General features: G+C 38.7%; 1 protein-coding gene and 1 long non-coding RNA gene across 3 annotated transcripts in view; one reads left to right on the forward strand and one right to left on the reverse strand.

Annotated features, from left to right (window-relative positions):
• The window catches only part of Cacul1 (CDK2 associated cullin domain 1), an 81,494-nt gene that overhangs the window by 15,724 nt on the left and 38,044 nt on the right, over positions 1 to 27,726 (reverse strand). For both annotated transcript variants that reach the window (XM_006978468.4, XM_006978467.4), the window contains exons 4-5: positions 6,559 to 6,654; positions 4,578 to 4,680 (exon numbers count right to left, since the gene is read on the reverse strand). In XM_006978468.4, coding sequence (XP_006978530.3) covers positions 4,578 to 4,680; positions 6,559 to 6,654 — 199 coding nt within the window. The remainder of the gene's footprint in view (positions 1 to 4,577; positions 4,681 to 6,558; positions 6,655 to 27,726) is intronic.
• LOC121824708 (uncharacterized) lies at positions 7,450 to 18,217 on the forward strand. Its single transcript, XR_006066654.2, has 3 exons — positions 7,450 to 7,741; positions 8,413 to 8,473; positions 17,919 to 18,217. It is a non-coding gene; the product is annotated as an uncharacterized LOC121824708 (long non-coding RNA).

Raw genomic sequence — 27,726 nt, forward strand, 5'->3', positions numbered from 1 at the left:
TCACCTTTTCTACTTCAGCAACTTTGAAAGTAACCTTGACTTCTGACTCTGAACAGAGAGTCAGCTTTCTTTTATATTATCTACATTTTCTCTATTTTTAAAACAAGTAATTACTTCAATAACACTTCTATTATATCATTAACAGATACTAATCCCATGTTTATGGGCAGAGCAAGTGCTACTACCCTGAAACAGTTCATTTTAAATTTGTCTCTCAAAGAGTAAAACAAACAAACAAAAATACCCACTATAGAAATATTTACTATCCAAAACAAAAAAGGGGGGGGGGAGAAAGAAGAAAGAGAAAACTAAATGGTGGGATTTTATATAAGCCAGGTTTATAGTTAACTATTTTCCTTTATCCATGTCATTTTGAAAATGGAAATACTTCCTTACTTCAAGGATTTGGTAACTTTAGACACAGGTTGTGACTTGCTATGGAATTTACTAATAAAGATCATCAGAGGTGCTTTCTTTATTCTTCCTATCTTCTTCTCATCATCCACATATAGTTTCGATTTAGGATGACAAATATGAACTGTCATAAAAATCTAATGTTTAAAAACTGAAATTCTAAATGTTGTGTTCTGAAAGCCTTAGGTACTCAGCATGTACCCCAAATATAAGTGTTCTTTTTACCAATCTATGTTCCTAGTTTTTGACCAATTCCTGAGGCCTTCATACTTAATCACATACTCAATATGTGGCTAAGTAATGACTCTGCCAACAGTCCCTACCATAATTTCTATGCCAACCTGACAGCTATGAAGAAATGGCAAATTTTAAAAAGACATACACAGCACATGAAATGTGTATAAATAATTTGGGGTGAACTAACTATAAATAATTATATTCAAGAATAAATATTACTACAGGCTAGGGATGTAGTTCAGTTTGTTAGTGTTTGCCTACCGTGTACAAAGTTCTGGGTTTGACCCCCAACACAACCTAAACCAGGCATGGAAGGTGAAAGCAGAGGGATCAGAAGTTCAAGGTCATCTTTAAGAGTTTCAAGCCAGCTTGGGATATAAGAGACTCCATCTCAATAAAGCAAACAAAACAAAACCTCCAAACAATAAAGGGTTATCAAGAGCTGATAAAGTATTTTAATAATTTGCTAACATCCTCTCTTCTCCATCTACACTCTTCAGACAAAGTAAGTTTAAAGGATTTTCCAGATTTTTTTTCTCTAAAGAACTGGGACTTGCTAAGGATGCAAGGGGATGGGGTGTTTACTGCACCCAGCAAGTTCTGGCCTTTGCCATCTTTGTTTGCTTTAACTGGATGAGCATTTCATATGGTTGGGAAACTTCTATTCCCTCTGAACCCTGTAATCGCTCTTCCTTCACCAAACATATTCCACAGACTCACTTGTTTTACATGGACTGGTGCTAGTAAAGTGTTGTTCTTAGTAATTGGTTTCTTCTGAAAGCCATGTATCAAAAAACAGCGTACTTCAACAATCCTTTTACTCACAGAAGTATGTCAATCAAAGGGGGGTTAAGCCTAGGCATAGACATTAAATTCTTAAGTATCTTGCTGGGTCCTGAACTCCTCTGATGTTTCAAATATTTCTTGGTGCTAAGATCTTGCACAGGATTTTCTTTTACATTTTCATTACATTTATTTATAGTGTATAGTGCACATACATGCATGAATGCCACAGTGCATATCTGAAGGTCAGAAGACAACTTGTGAGAACCACTTCTCTTTCCACTCTCCTAATCCAAGGACTAAGATGGTCATCTTAGCAGAAAGCAACCTGACCTATTCAGCCATCTTACTGCCTTCATAGTCCAGGGGATTCTTTTATTAATTTGTTCTAGAAATGAAAACTAAAACTACATGAATTTAAAAAGTGTCAAACTACAAGGGTCTAAAAGTAAAATATAGATTCCTAAGGAAATTTAAGTACAAATATTTGAAACTATCTGCAAAGTAAACTACCTTTAACTGCAAAAGTCAACACATTATACTTTCTCTGGAAATGTCCAACCTGATTACTACATCTGCATCTGCTCAGTACAGTACCATGCAAATACTTTAATTAATGTAAATCCTCCTAGTTCTACATTCAGTTTAATTCAAAGTGAAAACAAATTTCTGAGGAAAGCAATTTTGTTACCAGTCAAAACCATGTCGCTTTATTTTCTAAGGACACATGTATGCAAAGATCATACACAGTGCTGATGGGAAACTAGCTTCACCTACAATAACAACACTCACTGTTTCTTAGTCACAAATACTAATTCATGAACATGAAGACATCGAGTACCAATTTGTTTTTAGCACACAGGATTTTATTTTCTATTTTCTTGCCTTACTAGTTTAAGTCATGGAATCTCACACACTCGTTTGAAATACTTCTCACTGAGAGATGGGGGTCCATGATCATCCCCCTCACCCCAGAAGTTTAGGCTCTGTGATTATTGCTCACCCAACAAAATGCAGAAAATTTATTCTGAGACCAGGACTTTAGACATAGTTTCCCAGTTTCTATTTTCTGAATATTAGAACATTCACTGTTGGAGAAAAACCTAAGAAATTAAAAACCACACTAACTTAGCAGTCACGTTAGCCAACAACAGAAAGCCCTAGTTGGGCCACATCAGCCAGTGTGGAGCAAGGCAGATAAAGTGCCTTACCAAGTCCTTTCCAGATTACACAGAAAATTAAAAGATGCTGCTGGTTGAAGCCACTATGTTTCCAAACAACAGTGAATGGAATAGTAGCACATCCAAGTGTGTTAAAGGCCAAAGGAAGGAAACTAATATTCACATTTTTAGAAAATTAGACACTAAGTATACTTGTATTATAGCCACTAGAGTCAACATACCAACTCTGAATCACTGTTGTTTTGACTTCATTTTTATCTCTCTGCCTCAATTTCTATGGTAATAACCACCTACCTATAGTGTCAAGATATTTAAATAATACTTGTAAAATATCTAGAACAGGTCCTACTACATGTAAACTGTGTGTGTTCCTGTTCAAAACTCCTTTAAATAATCATCTTTACAACTGTTAAAACATTTATAGAGCTCCCTTGTCCTGGGACCCAAACCAATGTGTCCTGCAGCCACTTTGTGTCTTCTATCATATGTACAATACCTACTAACTGCTCAATAAATATCTAATGTGTTTAGTTTTATCCAACTTACAAAAATTTAAGGGCTTTTTCTATTTTCTGGAAAAAGGATGTATCCTTTAAGTGTCAATTTCATGAAAACTCCAGACTAGAAAGCACTCACATCCAATCTAAGTGCAATATTCTCTTCAATATTTTTTCCATATGGCCAATAAAGTTAACTTCCAAATTATTAGCAAGTATAAAGACAAATTTAGAAAGAAAATACATATTTCTATCAGACATAGCATTTCTTTATAAAATTTTAACAAAGAAGAAAATGTGCTTTAAAAAGTTAAAAACAATGTCAGTATCCAAGGCTAAAACCAATGGCCAGAAGCTGGTGCAGCAATACACCTCTGTAATCCCACAAGTTGGAAGGCTCAGGCAAGAGGATTGCTTAAAGTTCCAAGCCAATATGGGCTAAGCAAGACCCTCTCTCAAAACCAAAACAAGTGGAATACCTCAGGGTTAACGTACAAAAATTCTTACAAGTTATCTGTCCAGTCTTAAAAACAATGCATGTTATAAGTCCAAGTTTCTGGATCTTCTGGGAGCAAAATGATGTCAACCAAATCTATACTAACTGTGTGAAAACTGTGACTTGCAAAAGTAAACTGGTCCAGTATATAAATCTCTTCTCTTATTTTAAAATCAAAAGTGACAAAAAGAGTTTGTGGTCAACCTTAAAACAATTACTTTGTAAATTTCAGTAAAACTTTTGTATGGCAGCAACTAATTACAACTAAAAGACTGGGGGGAAAAACTACAATCTACATTAGTACCAATTACTAAATACTGATCAAAACAGAGCTTTTTTGAAGGTGCTGAGTAACAAGTGATGGTATACCTGGAATGCACTCCTTTAGATGAAGAGGAAACAATGCCACCTATTGTGAGCCGGGGATGGGGAAAAACCTCACTGAGCTTGGCACTTGTATTATAATTAGCTATCTGTACAGCCATGGTAATATTTTACAAATGCTAATCCACAGGAGGCTAGCTGCTTGCTAACATGGGGAACAACAGCCATACTAGACTAATAGTAGAAACCAGATAGAATCTGTGCTGGCCTTCAGACACCCAGTGCTCCTTTGAGAGTCAATGACACTGCAGTTACATGTGACCCTGCTAATCATACTTCTGCTCAGTGAAGAAACAGCAACACAACCAGGCACAAGACACAGTCCAATACATGACCCGCCTAAGTATCTAACAACAGTGGATGATCCGTAAACCACAGTTTCAATCCCCAGGTATCTCTCTCCAGACTGAGGTAGGCTTTACAACTTCCTGCTCTCTGGTCCTACAGATGTCAATATTGGAGTTTAGTAGACAATGTTCTCAGATGAAAGGAAAGAGTAACACTGAGATGGAGAAGGGAGGGAGGAAGGAAAAAGGAGACCATGGCTAGTGCTGTCTCACCCCCATAAGAAGTAAAATTACTTACGCATTAGGCTGTAAATGTGCTTTTCTGCAACGTGTTCCGTAAACAGCTTTATAAGATCATCTTTTAAGTCTCTGTTAAGCTTAGTTTCTATGTAAAACTTATTCTGAAAAAAAAAAAAAGTTTATATATATCAACAATGGAAAGTAATCATTTCCATGAGTGGGAGAACTAAGTGTTGTTTTAGGAAATAATGTATAAATGTATCGATTTAAAAAATAATAAAATAAAAATACCCAGCAAACAGCAAAACCCAGCCATTCCTAGTCACAGGTCTTTTTGGCATGAGGTTAAAAGGCTGGAAGATCCAAACAATCACAGCAATATGGAGCCACACTGTGTGCCATGTCCTTTAAGCATTCATGAGAAGCATCAAAAGGCAATGCTGAAATTCGGGAAGGCACTCCTCAACATCCAGGCTGAAGGCAAGCAGTGGAAGCTACCAGGAAGAGTCCCTGTAAACATGCCCTTCAGCAATGGTCAGTGCACCAAATTCCAGATACTATCTCTGTTTAGAGGCAGATACCCTAATCAGGCTGAGAGCAAGCAGTCCTTGAAGGGAAAGTTGTTTCATTTATATCCAAAATAAGATGAGTTGTATGGTGTACAGCAAGGGACAAAACAGAAACCCTGATTAGAACACCCTGGGAACTGCCTACTCTCAAGGACTCAAGGTCTGCTTCCTTATTTACCTGAGTCACTTTGAATCAAGTTCTCTCTTTCTTGCAACCAAAATCAGCCTAACTAGGAAAAAAACAAACACAAATCTAAAAACATTACATTTGTTCATGTTTAAATGCTAGCTCAATGCCAAAGAATAGAAAACAAACCGCTCACTCACTCTCTTGGTTCTGAACAGTGTTTTCCCTTCTGTAAAAAAAGGCTATATAAGTCAGGCAGTGGTGGTGCAGGCCTTTAATCCCAGGCAGACGGAGGTGGATCTCCATGAGCTGGAGGCCAGCCTGGTCTACAAAGCAAGTTCCAGGGATAGCCAGAGTGGTTACACAGAGAAACCTTGCCTCAAAAAAAAAAAAAAAAAAAAAAAAATCAAACAAAAACCATAAAAACAAGATGTACATGGTTAGTTAAAAACTACAACCATGCCAATAGGTGTGCAATCAAAGCTGATCCTGTATTCTAGCTCTACATGAGTTTGAGGAAATTCTAGAGATAACATTTTGAGTCTTCCAAGGCAATTTTACCAATTCACTCTAATTTTACCAATTTATATCTAAATTATAGACCAGTTTTCTCTACAGCTTCATCAGAAATGAGTATTTCCAAGAACTTTTTAAAAAGTAATTTTAACTTGTATTTAACAATGATGTTGGATATAATTTTCCTTTTTTATGCTATGTATTTTCTGTGAACTATCCAATTCAATATCTTTTTGTCAAAAAACAGTATTGCTGACCCTTTCCTACGTAATCTATGAAAACTAGTTAGCGAAGACAAACCTGTGTCTTGTGTTTTGTAAATTTCCTACAAACTTCTTCACCTATTTTTGGTTTTGGTATTTTGCTGAACAAAGGTTTTTCATTCTAACATCAACTAATATTCTCCTTGCTGAAAGGAGTTAAAGGTCTTCTTTCAGCAAGAATGTGAAAATGGGACCTGTGGGAATATGGGGATGAGGGTGCAGCACCCCCCTTTATCTGGAGATAAGAAAGGGTTGGAGGAGAAAGTAAACTATATATACTATATATAGTATGAAATGTGAAAGAACAAATTTAATAAAGAAAATTATGAGGAAGGGAAGAAATGCCTTTCTTCATTCTCAAAATTGGGCATGATTTCGTCTCTCTCACCTTCACTTTTAGGCTTATTCCATTTAGATGTGCTGTAAAGAATAAGGTAGTGATTAGACACACCCATCTTTAATCTGACTCAGGAATGAAATGGAAATTAAAAAATACAGCAAAAGAAAACCAGAACACAATTAAGCCCACATGGTTTGGGAAAGGTAAACAGAGTTCTAACTTACCATATATATGAAAAGAGGCACGATGCTCTGCAATGCTCCCATATACTGTCCCAGAGCTATATTAAATCTTTCGATATAGAGGTCTGGAGGGCTGGCCTTTAAGAAAGAATATCAACATAAACACACTGAGAAACCAGGTGAAAGTCCTTCTTCAACCTCCTGTAATACAAACCAACTTAGAAAGAATCCAAATTCCCAGTAAGAGGGTGGGGTGGTGTGTGTGTGTGTCTTTAAAATACTTTAAAGTCAGTTAAGGTTTCTTTGTTCCAAATCAGTTTAGTCACCTTTAAAAACTGTATAACTTTAACATATTAAGATTTTAATAAATCACCATTGAATTAGGGAAGACGCTCCCTACAGGAATCAAACTACATTGGGCCCTGAATTGGGGTGGGGTGGGGGGAGGGGTAAGGAATTCAAGCATATAGAACAGGCTCAAGATACTACCAGAGGGGCTGAATAGATGCCCAGCAGTTAATTATGCTTGCTGCTCTTGCAAAAGGACCCAGGTTCAGTTCCCAGCACCCACATGGCGGCTTACAACCATCTGTACCTCTAGTTCTGGGGAACCCAACATCATCTTCTGGCTTCCACAAGCACTGTACATACAAGATACACAAACATACACTCAAGTAAAACACTTACACACATAAAATAAGCCAATCTTTTTTTAAAGACACTATTGGAGCGGCTACTTTTTATAATATTAGCTTGGTTTCTTTAGCTAACAACCTATCAACATGAGAAGTAAGGACTCAAATGACTCACATATACCTGCAGGTCTAGACTGAAGTACAGTATAATGCACACCTACTGTTACAAAATACTAAGTCACAAAAGTAACTAAGGAAACCTCTAGAAATTTACGGTATGTTGACTGAACATGTCTGATCTCCCAGTGTAGCTGTATCTAAAATAAGGAAACAAGATTCCATGAGGTCATAAGAGCATGGCCCTCATCCTACAAGACTATGTGCCCTTAAAGGGACGCCAAAGGGCTTACTCCCAAACCTTAGCTATCAAAATGTGGCACAGAGGAAAGGCTTTGGTGAAAATGCTTCTACCTACAAGTCAGCAAGAGTCCTCAACAGGAACCTCTAACCCAGAACTTGATCTTGAACTTCTCAGCTTCCAAACTACCATAAGAAATGTTTCCCAGTCTATGGTATCTTGCTGTGGTACTGTAAGTTAAGAGGTTATGTTTTACAAAAAAATTTATCCATGTACTATTTTATTTTATTCTTTATGTTAATTTTAATATTAAAGAAGCTTAAATGAAAGGGTAATTTAAAAGATTAAAATATTAGCAAATGATAAGATACACATGTTCAACCAAACATTAATTCCTGGGTCAGGGTGTTGAGGAATGGGAATGTATAAAATACAAAAACAAAACACATCCCACATAAGGCCTGTCCTTTGGAAATTTCACCTGACAACCAGACCTTAAAGACAATATCTTGCTTTCAAGTTCTGCCACACTAAGACTCCTAAGTAACAAGTCCAACAACATAAAATTAGGGGCTAGAGAAATGGCTCAGCAGTTAAGAGTGCTTGCTGCTCTCCCAAAGGACCTAAGTTTGATTCCCCAAACCCCTATACCAGGCAGCTCACAACCACTGGTAATTCCAGCACCAAGGATCCCAGACCTCTTCTGGCCTCTTCAGGCAGCCACTCACCCACACACACACAGAAATACACATTAAAAAATTAAGAATATTTTTAAAGTGAAATTACAGAAGTCATGTATTAGCTATTTAAGAAATGTTCAATGTTCTAATACTCTCAAATGTTTTTAATTTTTAAAATTTGTAATTTGTAAAATACCTCATAAATGTTTTCACTTCTACCTAGAAGCTCAGAATATATTTGGGGAGCCATCTCTACTTCATCTTTCATTACAGAGTATTTACAGGTTAGTGTTCTCTTTCCATTTCTTTTCTTAAGTCCTCCTAACTGCCTGTGGAATAAAGGTTTTCTTCATCATACATAGGAGGTAAACAGCTCAGAAACACTTAACTATTTGACTGTGATCCCAAGCTAAGTTTAATATGCACTAAGACTCAATCAGATCCTGGTGACTCTGAGATATTTTGTACTGAAACTCCCTTCTTAGTACTCTCAAATCCCCACTTTTTATTCTTAATTCTGACTTCTTAATTTAGGGCACACTGTCTACTTTTCTGCTTCTGCATCCTATATCCTCTGTATAAACTAGCCAATACCAAGTAGTATCAGTGTTCTTTTGTCTGCCCAAACATCTCTTTTCCTACCCTTCACCAGACTTGCTTTATTCCTTGAAGATATGTAACTTTCTCAGAATATCTGAGTTCCATGGCCCTTCAGCAGGCAACTCACTGCTCCCACTCACCCCTGCCACTAACTGCAAGCCCCTGAGGCAAGACCTGTGCCCTACCTGTTCCTCTCCAATCTGACCAGAATGCCTGGAATACAGGAGAGGAGACATATGTTTTTCAAAGACAGAGTCTTTTGAAATCTAAAATTTATGTATGAATCTAACCTAGCACTGTTTGAATCTAAATTTCTATTTCAGTATTAATAAGGCTTTATGATACTGAGTAACTAATTCATCCCTTTGAATTTGTTTCCATACTGAGGAGCAATACCCACCCTACACTATTTCTAAGAATGTGTCAAGAATCAGACAAAACAAACTCACATCTATATGAGTAGGAGTAAACAGCAACCATGTGCCTAACACTTAGAAAATTCCAGTGATATTTTAAAAAGCAATCTTTGTCAACCAGAGAACTTGGGGGAAATGGTTCCACATTACAGGTGAACCTAACCACTGGAAATGAACAGACTGGCATGCATCATCTTCCTCAAAGCAGCTTCAAAGAACTCAGGAAATGATACTCAGCATTCAAAGAAGTAAATTTTACACATATAGAAGAAAAAAATCTGAAAAGCTGTTATATTAAAATATTTTTCCTTTTTATAAAAGGACACTTCGTCTAAGAGTTAAAAACATGAACACTGATCAAAAGGCACATTTAACAGCAGCGAGAATAAATAAAATTGAGCTCCTTATTTCTTTACAAAGTCCCCAAACCTCAAAGGTTAGGAGTATTAAAAAGTACTTTTTGTGCTGAATCAAATGTCAGAACACTTAGCTTTTTTTACTTCTACATTTCATGCAGCACTCACTCAAAACCTTTGAAATGACAAGACTATAATGTATGACAGTCTGAGAAAACAAACTCCATCTTTTCCAGGAACCTAGAAATGAATGTCATTTTGAAAATACTAATCAAACTGTTCCTCTTTAAAAACCTACATTCTGTATTACTCTGGTCCCCATTGGGGAAAATGCTACCTAGTTTGAGTTTTACTATTCCAAAATGATAGTATCTGGCTTGGACATTAATTGGGGGAAAAAAAATCCCTCACATCAAACAAGAAAAAGCAAGCTGTGGGAAAAATAATGCCTGTCATAAACTTCTTCCAATATTTAGGGAAAGTGGTGCAAGTGCTTGGGCTGAACCAAGAGCCTCACCCAGTGCCAGACAAAGGTGCTCTACCACAGCCACACCCTCAACCAGTTCAAATGGGTTCAGAGTTTTATTTTCACTTCTTCCTCCATGAAACACCTGCCACTTAATTCTTTTCTATCCTTTCAACATATATTGCTTGTAGAAACAGGAGTCTAATAGCTCTTTACACAAATGTTAAGTTATACTAATACCAACATGTACTTTTTATAACTATCTTGGGAGTAGGTTTTATTCTATTGAGTCTAAAACATTTTGGTCTCTAGAACCATTTTCACTATTAAAAATAACTGAACATGGAGCTGGAGACATGGTTTGGCAGTTCGGAACACTTACTGTTCTTGCAGGGAACCCAGCTTCAGTTTCCAGTACATACAGGGTATTTTACAAGAGACCTGATTCTGTCTTCTTGACCACACAGGTTCCTGCACACATGGTACACATAAACTCATGTGGGCGCATAAGTACACATGAAAATAATCAATGATAAATCTTTAATCCTAAAGGCTCCAAAAAGCCTTTATTTGTGGGTTTCATCAAATATTTTTTTCTATCTGGAATTAAGAGGGTATAGTGAAGAGCACCTGTACTCCCAAGGAGGCTGAATCCTTTGAGCCCAGGAGTTTGAGAACAGCCTGGGTAACACAATAAGAATGTATGGTCCAAAAACAAATAAAACTGGACTTTACCAACAGGGTACTCTCAAGGAACACTCCAACTCTTAACCATGAAGAACCCAGACAGCAAGGTGGATTTAGTAAACATGATACTACCATTCACCAAAGCATATACAATTCCTAAAACCAAATTAGACATTTTAAGATGAGTGACTTGGTCAGCAATGGTGTTTAGATAGGCCAACTAGTTCCCAACACTTACTACTCTAACTCTACTGCCAAGCTCAAGGCTGGGACAAATGGACATTTGCCATTTACTGATTGAGAAAGGATGACAAGGCAAAGCCGAGAAATAAAATGTTCAGCGCTTACTAGTACCCTTTGGGTACTGCCAAAGTGGGAAAAGAAAATCACTGAAACGTTGAAACACAGCAGGAAGCATCCATTTTGTGCAAACACGGAGGGTGTACAAGAACAGACCACACCATGGCACAATGAGCTTCAGATATTGCAGACTAGGGTGGGGTGAATGGCTCCACAGATGAGGGTCCAGAGAACAAGCCCCTCAGTTTTCAAGACACATATAAAGCCAAGGGATGTGAATTCTATGGTGTGTCAAGAGGAAGAAGAGATGAAGTAGGATGTTTGTACAGCAAATGAGGGGAAAGGAGCCATTTTGAAGGAAGCTAGGAGTTCACCAAGAAGAATGAGACTTAGAGAGTTTTAGGAGAAGAAACTGCTTTCCTAGAAAGCAAGCTACCTCGTAGCTCAGCAATTAGGTGGCAATTTAAAAAGGACAAGGACCAAAAGAACTCCAGCTTTGTGTAACACAAAAGTCCAAGAGCATAGGTAGGTCATCACAGGCATCACCATTCAATTCAAAATAAAGGCGGCTATGCTTTATTGTTTCCTCATCACTAAGGTCTTCAAATATATATATATTATATAATATAAATATATATATATAAATATAAATATATATATATATATATATGCTTTGCAATACTTAAAATCAACATAGATGGAGACTTTTAAAAAGACTTATTACGTTTTAGCACAAATCTTAAAAGGTCTTATTAATAAAAACAAACCTGGAGCCAGATATTGGGATGAACGCTTGAAGATCAGAGAAGCAGAATAAGCCATAGCTAACCTCACCTCGCCAACTCCTCAGCTGATCCTGTTTCCTCAAACTGAAAGTCTCTGAGTCCTCATCCAAATGGATCTCAGCTGAACTGCTGCTAAAAGCTAAAAGCTTAACCAACTCTAGTTTCTGGTCCTCACGCCTTATATACCTTTCTGCTTTCTGCCATCACTCCCTGGGATTAAAGGCGTGGATCTCTATGCCTGGCTGTTTCCAGTGTGGCTTTAAACTCACAGAGATCCAGATGGATCTCTGCCTCCAGAATGCTAGGATTAAAGGCGTGTGCTACCACTGCCTAACATCTATGTTTAATATAGTGGCTGTTCTGTTCTCTGACCCCAGATAAGTTTATTGGGGTGCACAATATATCAACCACAATTATGTATACAGTATTCTGCCTGCATGTGTCCTTGCAGGCCAGAAGAGGGCACCAGATCTTATTGCGGATGGTTGTGAGCCACCATGTGGTTGCTGGGAATTGAACTCAGGACCTCCAGAAGAGCAGTCAGTGCTCTTAACCACTGAGCCCGAGATTTTCATTTTTGATAAAATTATCCAATTGGCAACATCCCAAGGCTGTTGTTGGAAGTTTTTACTCTTTTTTTGGGGGGAGGGGGGCTGCCACCCAGCTCCCAAATAAATCACACATGGTGGCTTATTCTTAATTATGAATGCCCTGCCTTAGCTTGGTTTAGTTTCTAGCCAGCTTTCCTTAACTTAAATTATCCCAACTATCGTTTACCTCTGGGCTTTTCCTTTTCTCTAACTTCTGTAAATCTTACTCTTACTCCATGGCTTGTTGTGTAGCTGGGTGGCTGGCCCCTGATGTCTTCCTCCTCCTCCCAGCTTTCTCCTCCTATATCTTCTCTCTGCCTGCCAGCCCAGTCTATCCTTTCTCCTGCCTTGCTATTGGCCACTTCTTTATTAAACCAACAGGTGTTTCACACAGGCACAGTAACACAGCTTCACAGAGTTAAACAAATGCAACATACACAAAAGTAACAGACCTTAAAATATTCCACTACATGAGCCTTTGTTACATTGTGTACCATGATAACCCTTTATATGCTTCAATGTAGCTTAGGAAATTGATACATTGCTATGATAAAACAAGTCAAATTTAAAAGTTAAAATAAATCTTTGAATGGCGGTCTATTACATTATGTTCACAAGATATATTACACAATGCTTTTCAGGGAGAGGATAAAGTTGAATAATTTTTAATAAAATTTTTCTTAGAAATATAACTATGAACATCTGAACATTAAATGTATAAAAAAGTTGATTAGTCCTAGAACATTTTAATTCTTTCTAACTTTTTTTTAATAGTCTGAGGCATATAATTCTCATTCCTTTATACTTGAATGTCTATATTCTAAAAAAATTAAATAATTTACATATTTAAAAATACAAATTAATTCATTCTAATATGATAATAGTCATTACATATAAATATACTTTTTATGAAAAATAATCTTCCAAAACAAATCCAAATGTACTTAAGTAACTTTGGCAATTATTTTGACACTTTAACAAGTCTCTTACAACTTAATTCTTGCCATCTGCTTCAATAATCAATTATTATGTTTTTTGAAGTAAAGGAAGAAAATTTAACCTCAGAAATTTGTAAATGGGGGAGGGAGAAACCCTCTGGTTTTTTGTCGTTTAGTTTTTTGAGACAGAGTTTCTGTGCAGCGCTGGCTGTCTTGGAACTTGCTCTGTAGACGAAGCTGGCCTCAAACTCAGAGATCCACCTGCCCCTGCCTCCCAAATGCTGGAGTTAAATGCGTGTGCTGCTGTCACTGCCACCTGCCCTTAGTAGCCTTTTCAAGACACAACAAATACTCTTTCTCAGAAGCTTAACAAATGATTGTTTCTTAAAAATTTGTTGCAGTGTGAATTAAGACTCCTGAAACTACCAGTGGGTGCACTAAATATTACATGGAGCTCTGGTTTATCTTCTACTTGGGAGTCTTTAATTTACATATTTTTTACCACAGCACATTGGCCACTGGAAAACAATCAGTTACATAGATCTTCTAACTGCTGACACATTTTAAGTACCTAAATCTGAATAATTAGTCTGTTCTTCATCCCATTCATTCTTCAAGTAAACATGGTGTTCTATAGGAAAGGGTAGTTTTCTCAACACTCAGACCATACTTGGGTGTATAACTAAGCATTCAAATATATGAGACTGTAGGAGCCATTCTTATTTAAACCACCATAGCTACTGTAAAAATAAAAACACAAAGGAGATGTGGAAAGCAGCATTCTTTGCAGTCCCTTTCTTGAGGACATAAATGTTGTTCATAAATGTCTTCCAATTTTTAGACTATTAGTATGGGGTCTGAATAAGTAGATAGATAGTTCATTCAGACTTCTTATAAGAACAGAAGTTCTTAAGGCATGTACCTTTGAATACAGATTTTTTTTTAATTACCTCAAAGTCAAACTTCAATAAAATGAAAAATTCTTACAGTTCTCAGATACTCTTTTTGAAGACTGGATCTTATTACATAGGCCAGGCTGGCCATAAACTTGCTGGACTGAGAAACATGCAGTGATCCTCCTAAGCCTCCCCAGTGGTAGGATTACAAGCATATGTCAATCATACCCTACCATGTAAGATATTCCTAAGTAAGACTGGATGAGTTGTTTTGTTTTCTAATTCACACATATACAAGTGAAAAAAGCTCTAGCAATTTTACCCACCACTGCTTACCTCATCACTGCAAATATTAACAATTACAAGAGGAAATAATACAAAGTAGAAAACCAGCTTTGATTTTGTAGAACCCTTCAACAAGTTTCAGAGCCCCCAGAAGTACTCAACAGGTACGTACATTGAAGAACTTCTATTCTTGTAAATGAAATGTCTGAATGTACTATTTATCTATTTATTCAGAATATCATATTTACTCATACCTATAGTCTAAAAGATGGAAGACAGGTTTATGAACAAGGTTTATGTCCTCAAAAAGAGGACTGCAAAGAATGCTGCTTTCCACATCTCTTTTATGTTTTTATCTTCATAGTAGCTATTGTGGTTTAAATAAGAATGGTCCCTAAAGGCTCATATATTTGAATGCTTAGTTACCAAGGAGTAGCACTATTTGAGAAGGATTAGAAGGATTAGGAGGTGTGGTCTTGTTGGAGAAAGTGTGTCCTCAGGGGTAGGCTTTGAGGTTTTACAAAAAAACCCACACCAAGCCCAACACTTCTCTCTGCTTGCAAATCATGATGTAGCTCTCAGCTATTTCTCCAGATCACATCTGCCTGCAACCATGTTTCCTGCCATGATGATAATGAACTAAGCCTCTGAAACTGTAAGCCAGTTCCCAATCAAATGCTTCCTTTTCTAAGAGTTGCTTTGGTCATGGTGTCTCATCACAATAGAACAGTGACTAAGACAGCAGCACCCTGGACTTGTTTTTTCTTTTGTTTAACATATTTGAGCGTTTTATCTGAAGACAGCAGTGGAGGCCAGAAGAGAATCCCTCAGAATTTGAGTTACAGATGTTTGTGAGCAGTCATGTGGGTATTGGAACCTGAAACTAGGCCTTCAGAAAGAGCAATGAGCGCTCTTAACCATGGTGCTCTCTCTCTCTAGCCCAATATTCATGTTTTTGAGTATCAGATATCCAAGATTTCCTCCTCGTAAACCTGCCATGTCTAATCAGGTATCTTAGTTAAAGCTATCACTGCCGTGATGAAACACCATGATTAAAAACAACTTGGGGAAGAAAGGCTTTATTTCACTTAAACTTCCAGGTTAACAGTCCATCACTGAGGGAAGTCAGGGCAGGAATTCAAACAGGGCAGGAACCTAGAGGCAGGAGCTGATGCAGAGGCCATGGATGGGTGCTGCTTATTTGCTTGCTTCCCATGGCTTGCTCAGCCTGCTTTCTTATAGAACCCAGGACTACCAGCCCAGGGATGGCACCACCCACTACAGGCTTGGCCCTCCGCCAATCACTAATTAAGAAAATGTCCTACAACCAGATCTTATGGAAGCATCTTCTCAATTGAAGTTCCCTATTTTCACATGACTCTAGCTTGTGTCAAGATGACAGAACTAGCAAGCACACTAGCTGAACTAAATTCTTAAGACTGACAAACTCCACGAAGGAAACAATGAACATACAGACTTCTTCCTCTTTAATAGTGGTAGCTATGGATTCAAGTTAGAGAACAAATGAAGGTACATTGAAGCATTACTGGCCATTGTGACCAACAGCATAGAATTCCTCATAGTTTCCATCCTGCAACTCACACCTGCTCTCCCCTGGAGTCTGAGAGTGGGATAGATACCTGAGAGCCTCTGTCTCCTAATACTTAGCAAACATTACTTTAGTCCTAAGTTTTTGGTTTTTTGTTATTGTTGTTTTGGGGGGTGGGTTTTTGAGACAGGGTTTCTCTGTGTAGTTTTGGTGCCTGTCCTAGATCTCACTCTGCAGACCAGGTTGGCCTTGAACTTACAGAGATCCGCCTGCTTCTGCCTCCTGAGTGCTGGGATTAAAGGCATGCGCCACCACCGCCCGGCTCCCAAGTACTATTTATTTTATGTATATGGGTATTTTGCCTGCATGTATGTCTGTGTACTATGCATGACCCCTAGAACTGGAATTACAGAAAGTTGTGGACTACCATATGGGTGCTACAATTCAAACCTAGGTCCTATGGAAGAACAGCAAGCATTATGAACTGCTGAACCATGGCTCCAGTCCCTAAGTGCTTATTTTTTAAAAGAAAATTTTTATCTTTTGAAACAATTACATGGCTACCTCAAAACAAACATTAAACAAAAATACAATCTGTGACCTGTGGGAACTAAAGAGATGGCTTGGAAATAAGCAGCATATGCTCTTCTTGCAGAAGACCCAAACTTTGGTTCCCAGCACCCATACTGTCGAGCTCAGAGCTGTATGACTCAGCTCCAGGAAATCTGACCTTCTGGCCTCTGAGGGTACCAGCACACATATGCACATAATTCCACAAACATGTAACATATACACATAACTTAAAAAATAATAAATCTTAAATTAAGTAAAAGAAATTCAATTTGTAAATGTACTCTACACATTCTGATAATAAGCAAATGCAGGTATCAGCTGTCTAAGTTCCAAGTTCAGGATCTGCCTCAACTGAAAAAAGCAGATGCCTCAAGAATCTCAGCTGTATAGCAACTTACAGAAAGTCACTTCTGAATTTGTCTGGGAAAGATCACACTAGGCCTATGATATTATAGGTTAAGGCTAAGTCTCTACTATCAAAGGCTGATGGTAAACATTAAAACTACTGTCTGAATGAGCACTTGTGGATATGGCTGAGAGTCAGTATCTCACTGGCAAATTCTCTTATAAAAATAACTTGTGATTGCAACTGCTTAAGTTCTAGTTTAGATTTAAAAACAGGGGCTACGGCGATGGCTCAGTGGTTAAGAGCACTGGTTGCTCTTCCAGAGGTCCTGAGTTCAATTCCCAGCAACCACATGGTGGCTCAGAACCATCTACAATGGGATCTGATGCCCTCTTCTCTCATGAAGATGTACAGAAGACAGAGCACTTACATAAATAAATCTTAAAAAAAAAAAAAAAAAAAAAAAAGACTTCCAGATAACTTACTCAGAAAAGCCTTCAGTATTCACAAGTGAATGATTCAATAATTGGTAATGATATATATTTTGTTTGAGATCTAGGAGGAAAGGGTACCAGGCAATTTTGTTTTAAGGTAAGTAGAGGGGTGTGTGTTTGCCTATGACCACATGTGCATGGGTACCCATGGAGTCTAGAAGAATGCATCAGGACCTCTTGGAGCTGGAGTTACAGGCTGTTGTGAGCTGCCCAATGTAGGTGGCAGAACCATATTCCAGTCCTGCATGAGAGCTACAAGTACTCTTAATCACCAAACTATTTCTCCAGCCCAATAATTAATTATATTACCTAAAATCTTCAGTCTAGTAAGGAAAAAACAGTATACTGGAAGTAAAGAGGGTCTTTGTTTGTTTTTTTTTTTTTAAGACACACTTTGTACTTCAACAGAATTAAAAATTAAGTCTTTTTTTTTTTTTTGCTAAGACAGCTGTAAGCAACCAGTTGGATTGTACTGCCACCCACTGGGCAAAAAGCAAATAGCAATGCAACACCTGCTGAGATCTCAACACCAAGACATGGCTGGCCCTTGACTTATATAAGTCAGTGTTTGTACAGCCTGAATAAAGTTATAACTAATTATGGCTTAGTTTCAACTAATTTCATTACTGATTGGTTTGTCAATTATAGTAACTAGAAACCAAGATATATTTATCTTAAAAGGTACCAAAATTACTAGTTTTATTATATTAAGGGTACCCAGTCAACTTCTTTTTAATTAAAACAGCTTGCCGGGTGGTGGTGGCACACGCCTTTAATCCCAGCACTCGGGAGGCAGAGCCAGGCGGATCTCTGTGAGTTCGAGGCCAGCCTGGGCTACCAAGTGAGCTCCAGGAAAGGCGCAAAGCTACGCAGAGAAACCCTGTCTTGGGGAAAAAAAAAAAAAAAAAAAACCAGCTGATAAGCACTTCTATAAAGTGCTGTTTAGAGGGGGCTGGAGAGATGGCTCAGCAGTTAAGAGCACTGACTGCTCTTCCAGAGGATCCCAGTTCAGTTCCCAGCACCCACATGGCAGCTCACAACTGTAACTCCTAAGATCTGACACCCTCATACAGACATACATACAGGCAAAACACCAATGCACACAAAATATAAAGAAATAAATTTAAAGTTCTGTCTGGAGATTTAAAAATGAAAACTTTTACTATCCCCTCCCCCGCTCTGTTTTTGGTTGCTCCTTGTCAGGACCTGAATGCAGCATTATCTGTGCTGTCGCCCCCACTTCGTTATTGTCTTTCCCTGGAAACAGTCTCTGCTTAAACAGCTCAGTGGGTAATACACAGTACAAGCTCCAAATGACTGAAAATGAGCAACTGTTAATGGTCAGTGACTATGAACTACATCAAAAGCCACAATGCTCAGGTGGTTAAAGTGGAGATATACTTGAAATTCAACCAAGTACATCAAATTTATCAACAAAATTGCTTGGGGGAAAAGTGCTTCACAGCTGTTTCAGTAGATTCTGCAACACACACACACACACACACACACACACACACACACACACACACATCAAATGTGGAATCACCATTTAAGACAGCTTTAAAAATAAAGAATGTTATAGTCATTAAATTAAATTACATTACCCAGATTGGAGTACAACAGAACAATTCATCTTAAATGCTGTTAATTTCAAATGTATTATTGAAAGCAAGGTGGGGGGAATTCCAGTTACCTACAATAAAGCTTAAGCAAACAGTCACCATCTTTACAATGGAATATCATTTGGGCATAAAAAGGAATGGGGTACTAATCAAGTATCACTAAGCCTTGAAAACATTGTACTACCAGAACCAGAAGGCTACATACTGTGTGATGTATTTGTCTGAAGTATCCAAAACAGGCAAAATCTAGAACAAGTTCAGTGGCTGCCAAGAGCAAAGGGGAGGAAAACAGTGACTGCTAAAGAGTAATAGATTCAAAAAGCCAGCTCATGCACCAGGAATAGATCCTGGTCCCACTGCCAGGGGTAACACAAACAGAACAGGCAACGAAACTGTTGCTCATATGCAGAGGTCCTAGTTTGGTCCCATGCAGGCTCCCTAGCTGTCAATCTAGTGTCCATGTGCTTCCACAAGTTCAGGTCGTCTGTCTCTTGCTCAGCCTTAATTGGGGGGGGGGGAGGCACTTGGTCCTGCCTCAACTGAACATGCCAAGCATTGTTGACTCCCCAGGGGAGGCCTTACCCACTAAGGAGTGGATTGGAGTGGGTTGAGGGAGGTGGGAACTGTGGTTGGTATATAAAATGAATAAAAATAAATAAATAAATAAATAAATAAATAAATAAATAAATAAATAAATAAATAAATAGACTAATAGATTCCTGTAGCAGGCTTTTTCTTTTGGGCCACCAACCAGTTCCCAAATCATGACACTGAGACTTATTAGTTTTGAGTGCTTGGCCTTAGCTTATTTTAATCTGTTTCTCTTTACGTTTTGCCTCAGGGCTTTTTACCTTACCCCCCCCACCCCCTTCCTGTATATCTTTCTGTATACTTTCCTGCTGTCTCCATGTCTGGCGAGAGGCCAGTCCCTCTCTTTCTTCCTTGTTCTCTTCTCCTTCTCTCTCCTTTTGCCTACATTTCTGCTCCTACTTATTCTCTCTGCCCACCGCCCAGCCTATCCCTCTTCTGCCTAGCTACTGGCCCGTTCAGCTTTTTATTAGACCAGGCAGGCAAGGTGAAACAGCAATACATCTTTACATAATTAAAACAAATGCAACATAAACAAATGTAACACATCTTTACATCATTAACAAAGGCAGCATAAACAAACGTAACACACCTTTACACAGTTAAAGTAATATTCTGCAGCATAAACAAATGTAACACATCTTTACATAGTTAAATATTCCACAACAGAGTCCTTTCAGTCGGAACTAACATGTCCTGAAATTAGTGGTAAGGAATGTGTTAACAAGTAGATATTAGAAACTGCTGTGCAATTCTCAGGGAGCGTTCAGCATTCAAGGAGCCTTGAACTCCTCATCAAAGGCTATGGCCTTGCTCTTGAGGGAAATGGAGTCAAAGGGCTTAAAAAGGTAGCATACGAAGTCTGAAAATTACAACAGACTAGGGGAAAGTATAAAGCCAAGATACAAGATATCTTTTCTTATTGTCTAGTCAAGCATCCAAGGAGGTTTAAATTAATGAGATGGGAAGTGAGAGATAAATTTGAGAAATTTCACAGCAGAGAAAATTAGCCAGGACTTGGAACTCAGTTTATCTTCCTACCCTGTCACTCTTCACATTTCAGAATATTAAAATGATCATTACAACTTTTCCTTAAAAAAAGCTAAAGAATAAAGCCATACTGTAATTTTTCTGTAACCCTAGTTTCTAGGTACTAGCAAGGCCTAGCATATATACATTAAATATTTGTCGAGTCAAACATTCTAAAACATTGACTTTCTATTTTCCCACCTCTAATGAGCACCTAACATTTTCTTTAAACAGAAATGATCTCTGGGTTCTGCAGCCGTATCATTTCTAAGCACCAAAGTAACTCTATGTACTCCTAGATAGTCTGGAACTATGAGACCAGGCCAGTTTTTCTCCCTTTTATTACCAACTGGTCCATAGTTTCATCAAGACTCCCAGGGCCAAGTGTATACCTTAGTTTACTCAGAGCTTGGCAAATTTAGAAGGCATTGAAGTACATAATCATGTATTATTTAAAGACCCCGTAGGGCCTGAGAATACACACTGCTTTTTCTAGGAGAAAAGTTAAGAAGAGTCCCAGTAAATTGTTCACACAAGTTTAGATCAAGTTTTGTCTGGTTTTTATGTGTATGAGTGTTTTGCCTGCACGTATGCATATGTACCACATGCAAGCCTAATGTTCAAAGCTGTCAGAAGAAAGCATCCAAATCCCTGGAACTGGAGTTACAGATGATCGTAAGCCATCATGTGGGTGTTGAAAATGGAACCCTGGTCCTCTGCAAGAGCAACAAGTGCCCTTAACCACTGAGCCATCTCTCTAGCCCCTAGATAAAGTTTTAATGCATGAGTTTGGATACCAAATTTATGAAAAGACATCCTTTTTCAGAGGTTTTTATTTTTTAGATTCTGGAATTACAGATGACCTGTCAGGTCACCACAGTCAGCACTTCCTCATATCCCATCCTTCCCACCCCAATCCATCTTATGACACTGATCCTCTAATACACAATTCCTGGCATTCAAGGGCTTCTACCATCTGAATTTAGTCTACCTTTCCCCTGCCAACCACACTGGAACACCCTTCCCTGTTTTCTTCACAGGACTACTCCTTAAGACCTGGGCAGGCCCACATCGCTCACAGAGCAGCCTCTGCCCATCAAGTCCTCTGGTCCCCTCTATGACAAACCTTCGTTGGTGCCACCATCTTCTTCACTGCCTTAACCAGGCTGGAATTGGTCGGCTTTTGATTTTAAGCAGCATGTTCCTTCTGCTCTGAACCATGGTTATCTGGGTGGCTATAAACAATGCAGTGGTCTAACAAGCTGGCATCGTGTTTTAATGCTTTCTTTAGGTCTCATCTGTTGTTTGAGATAAATGCTAAGGCTTTTGATTTTTCAAAAACTTCACTGTTTTCTAACCTAGCATTTTAAAATTTACTCTAAACCATATTTTCTTAAAACAAACACCCCCACCTTCTGTCTTGTTTGTGATAGAGCCTCTTTTTGCTGCCATTGTCATCATCTTTTTTTTTTTTTTTTTTTGGTTTTTTTCGAGACAGGGTTTCTCTGTGTAGCTTTGCGCCTTTCCTGGGACTCACTTGGTAGCCCAGGCTGGCCTCGAACTCACAGAGATCCGCCTGCCTCTGCCTCCCAAGTGCTGGGATTAAAGGCGTGCGCCACCACGCCCGGCTCGTCGTCATCATCATTTTTTTAACGATTTTATTTTTATTTTATGTGTATTGGTATTTTACATTAGGTGAGGGTGCCAGGTCCCCTGTAACTGGAGTTGCAGAAAATTATGAGCTGCCATGTGAGTGCTGGGAACTGAACCTGGATCCTCTAGACAAACAGTCAGTGCTCTTAACTACTGAGCCATCTCTCCAGCTCCCATCATCATCATTTCTGATGCATACCAAACTACCTGGCCCATGAGCCTCCAAAGATTTTCCTGTCTTCCACCATGTCCCTACAGAAGCACTGGTGTTATGTGTCTGGCTTATGAATGGGCTCTGGGGACTGAAAACTCTCCACTGAGCCATCTCCCCAGCCTTGTCTAACATTTCCAACATTTACATTCAATTTTTCTGTTTCCTTATCCGTATTTTTCAGCTGTGCCTCTTGGCAGCAACATTTGGTAGAGCTGTAGGATTCCATGCTTCTGGTTACTGCTTTTTCTTATGCAGCACTTAGCTTTTAGCATTTCATATAATGATAAACAGACTGAAGTTTAAGTTATTACTAGTCTATGCCTCATCTGTTCTTTGTGCCCTTTTCCTCCCTCTCTTGGCTTATTTTTGAATTACTATATTTTCTCCCTCTATTGTTATATTTAGTCCCCTTTAGAGGTTACCCCAAGTTTACAGTTTGTATCTTTGCCTTACTTTAGTCTAAAATAAATGAGTACTTTGCTACTTTCCAAATAATACAAGGTCCTTAGAACATCTTAAATCAATTTGCTTCCAAACCCTTATATATTATTATCATGAGTTCTGGTTACATGTATCTTTTATACCCTCTAAGAAATTAGCATCATTTGAGCTAATGAGATGGCTCAATGGGTAAGGGTAATTGCTGCCAAGCCTGAAGACCTTAGTTTGATCCCTAGGACTGACATGGTGAAGTTAATCAACTCCTGCAAACTATTCTGACTTCTACATGTGCATATGAGTCTCCCCTCCCCTTCCCTCTCTCCAGACAGCTCTTTATGTCACATACATATACACACACAAGTAAATTAATGTAAAAACAAAAACATAATTTACATAAATTTACCTGTTTTGTTACTGTTCTTCACACCAATATGAATCAAATTTTTACCTATAAACATCCTTCTATCATAAAAATACTTTTTCTTTGTTTTCCTTTTATTGAAAATAGATTCTTTTCTCATACAATATATCCTGATTACAATTTCCCCATCCTCTATTCCTCCCAGTTCCTTCCCACCTTCCCTCCCCTCTGGATCCACTCCTTTTCTGTCTCTCATTACAAAAGAGCAGGCTTCTAAGAGGTAACAAATAAATATGACAAAATAAAATATAACAAGATAATGCAAAAAACCATTATATTGAGACATATTTCTATCAAAAGAATGCTCTATAATATTTCTTTAAAGAGACTACTGGTGATGAATTATCAATTCCTATCTGATATTTCTTAAGACTTTACAATTATCTAACTCTACAACTCTGGTCATTTCTGATTGAATGCCAGACAATGATTATGAAAATTATTAACGATTCATGCCTAAGGAAGAATTATTTTCTCCAGAGAGAATCTACTTTTGCTTCTCATGACTAAAGGTGCCAGCAAGTCTAGACCATTATAATCTAAGCATGAAGAAGTCAGTCTACAGTTTGTCATTCTTACGGTTACTGGGATCTATTCCTTCAGTTTGATGAACTTTGATGGTCAATTTTATATCTTCTCCTCAAGTCTATCAGAGTTCTATTAAATTCCATAGTCCAAAGCTGAGGATGCCACTCAACAGAAGAGTCCACGCACATGTTTTGGAATATAGTGGTCTCCTCCCCTTCCAGAATAGGTAGGTGGCCCTAGCAGGCAGATGGTTCAATGTCAAGCTCCTCTCTCCTAAGTTTCCTCATCCCAGATATTTGCCCTCTAATTCCTTAGTTTTCTGTTGAGTTCTGGTCTTGTTTTTGAAAACTGTTCAGCAGGAGTGAACCAAATCACATCTTCTTATCAGGGACATTCCCACTGTACCTAACAGAATATCTTGCATACTTGGGACAGAAAGTGCTAGCTACATCAAATTTCCCAACAGAAATGCTTGCAACTAATAAACCAATTCAGCTGTTTCTTGTTTTAGGGTTTTTGTTTTGTTTTTAATAATGACTAAGAATTTAACTATAATTACTTGAAACAGGTGGTGGAGTCTTTAAGTTTCTGAACAAGAATATATGGCCACAAGCTAGGTATGCATGGTGGTGCACAGCTCTGATCCCAGAACTGGCAACCAGAGACAGGTAGATTTCTGTAAGTTTGAGACCAGCTGAGATTACACAGTAAGGTGCTGTCTCAAATACAAACACATACACATGCATGTATGCACACCACAGAATATATGGTCACAAATTTAGGGATTCTTAAGACATTATTCAACTGGATGAAGAGCCTGTAAAGGCAAACAAAAGAATACTGCATTGGAGCAGGTATCAGCAGGAATTAGTATGAGAGCCTACTAACTGATCGAACCTGAAAGCAAAAGAAAAGAGAAAGAGGACCCAAATATGAATGTGAGATCTCAAGCCAGAGAGGTGAGTTGGATCGAGGCATTCCACCTTAGCCATGAATGTGATGTATCTATCAGAAGTAATTTGAACTCAGCAAGCCATGTTCAAAGTCCTGCTCCAGGACCTCAGCCCAAGTATAGTGATTTCTATAAATTTAAACAGAACTTTGCAAAACTAAGCAGCTAGGACAGGAATGGTAGTGCACGCCTTTAATTCCAGCACTGGAGAGTCAGAAGTAGGTAGATTTCTCTGAGGCTAGCAAGTTCCAGATCAGTCATGGCTACATACTAAGATCCTGTCTCAGAAACAAACAACAAAAACAAAAACTAAGCAGAGTATTTGCTAAATTGGTAAAACAATTTTCTGTATATAATTAGTTCCATTAATTTGAGAATCAAAAAAACTAAAAACTCAAATACTCTGGAGATACAGAAAAAAATTTTTTAAATCTGAATTTCCTTATGGCATTTAAAGTGGTCAGAAATCATAGGAAGAGGGGAAAGAAAGAAAGAAAAGAAAGAAAGGAAGAAAGAAAGAAAGAAAGAAAGAAAGAAAGAAAGAAAGAAAGAAAGAAAGAAAGAAAGAAAGAAAGAAAGAAAGAAAGAAAGAAAAAAAAGAGAGGGGGGGGAGGGAGGAAGGAAGGGAGGGAGGGAGGGAGGGAGGGAGGGAGGGAGGGAGGGAGGGAGGAAGGAAGGAAGGAAGGAAGGAAGGAAGGAAGGAAGGAAGGAAGGAAGGAAGGAAGGAAGGAAGGAAGGGGAAAAGTAGGCAGGATAAACGGTCCCAACAATCTCAAATAGAATATAGACAAGCATCAAGTGAAGGAACAAATGAGAAGAATACTAAGTGGGTTTAGCTATTTGTTTTACCAATTCAACAACAAGCAACTTTTTAAGTTATCGAAGGGGTAGAAAAGACACTATCCCAAAATGAAAGGTATATGTGGGAGTGTAGAGTAAGTGTTTTAAAACACTAAGTTAGATTGTGCTACCCTACAAAAATATTTAGGTTTGACAGACTACAATATTCTCTAGCTTTTAGGTCAATACCAAAAATAAATACAGAATGCTATTTCACACGGCACTTTTGAGTGTCTCCAACAGAATGTGCCTTTAAATATGGATAAATAAGTCAAACCATAGCTATTTTAAGATGCCCCTGACAGAGGCTGATGCCCTGTGGGTCCAACCCATTGATCTGTCAACTGCAATGCTCAATCTCTGCTTATCTGCCAAATGCAACTCATCCCACAATACTACTCTGGCTCAAGAATTTTAAAAGCCAGGTTACAAATAACATGCTCTACCCAAATATAATGTCCTGCCCTGTAAGACTTGTCATAGTCTTCTGGTCTCCATGAAAACTACCTAACCATCTAGAGAACATGAAGATCAGTTATCAAAAGACTAGTCATGATACTTTTACTACTGGTACAAGTCAAACTCGGCTGACAAGCATCCACTCAACAAGTGTTTTCTGTGTTATGGCTGTGCCAGATATTAAGGCTAAAAAGAGAAACAGGACAGAGTCCTTGCTTCCCATGAGCCAGAGAAGTAGTTGGACATGAATACAAAGACAGTAACACAACCACAGTCCTAACAGACTTGTTACTAGGAGTCATAAACAAATGCCAACTGTTTATTCTGTTTTGTTCTATTCTGTTCTGTATTGTTTTGAGGGTTAGACAAGAATTCCAGGAAGGCTCTCTATAGGTGAACAGAAATGAATATAATACTGAGAAAGGAGGTTTTGCAAGGCAGGAAGCAAAAGAAAAAGGGTGTCTTACAACTTAGTGTAAAGGGACCACAGATATTTCAATAAAGCTACTTCACCTTAATGTTGAACAAGCCGACAAGATGATTTTAACATGTTTAATAAAAAGGCCTACAACTAATAAGTCACAAAGCTGTGACCAGGGTCTGAGGTCCCTTTTTTTTTTTTTTTTTCATTTTTCTTTATTAAGAAATTTTCTCTGCCGGGCGGTGGTGGTGCACGCCTTTAATCCCAGCACTCGGGAGGCAGAGGCAGGCGGATCTCTGTGAGTTCGAGGCCAGCCTGGTCTCCAAAGCGAGTTCCAGGAAAGGCGCAAAGCTACACAGAGAAACCCTGTCTCAAAAAACCAAAAAAAAAAAAAAAGAAATTTTCTACTCACTCCACATACCACCCACAGATCCCCTCTCCTCCCTCCTCCCACCCCCCAGCTCTCTCTCCCAAGCCACTCCACATCCCCCAAATCAAGGTCTCCCATGGGGAGTCAGCAAATCCCAGCACACTGAGCCTAGGCAAATCCAAGCCCTTTCCCACTGTACCAAGGCTGTGCAAGGTGTCACACCACAGGCACCAGATTCCCTGAAGCCTGCCCATGCACCAGGGACAGATCCCCTGGGTGCCTTCAAAACAGCTCAAGCCAAACAACCATCTTCCGTATCCAGAGGGCGTAGTCCAGTCCCATGGGGGCTCCACAGCCACCACCCCACAGTTCATGGGCTTCCACTATTGTGGCCGGTCATCTCTGCACGTCCTCCCATCATGATCTTGACGTCCCTTGCCTGCAGAATCCCTCCTCTCTCTCATCAATTGGATTCCCGGAACTCAGCCTGGTGCCTGGCCGTGGATCTCTGCATCTGCCTCCATCAGTCACTGGACAGAGGCTCTATGATGACAGCTAGGTTATTCACTAGACTGGTCACCAGAGTAGACCAGTCCAGGCAACCTCTGAACCATTGCCAGCAGACAAAGGTGGAGTCATTCTTGTGGATTCCTGAGAGCCTCCCCAGCAACCTGCCTCTTCCTATTCCCATTATGTCCTCATCTATCATGGTATCTCC

The sequence above is a fragment of the Peromyscus maniculatus genome, chromosome 1 (genome assembly GCF_049852395.1).
Source record: "Peromyscus maniculatus bairdii isolate BWxNUB_F1_BW_parent chromosome 1, HU_Pman_BW_mat_3.1, whole genome shotgun sequence".
In the NCBI taxonomy this organism is placed as follows: Eukaryota; Metazoa; Chordata; class Mammalia; order Rodentia; family Cricetidae; genus Peromyscus; species Peromyscus maniculatus.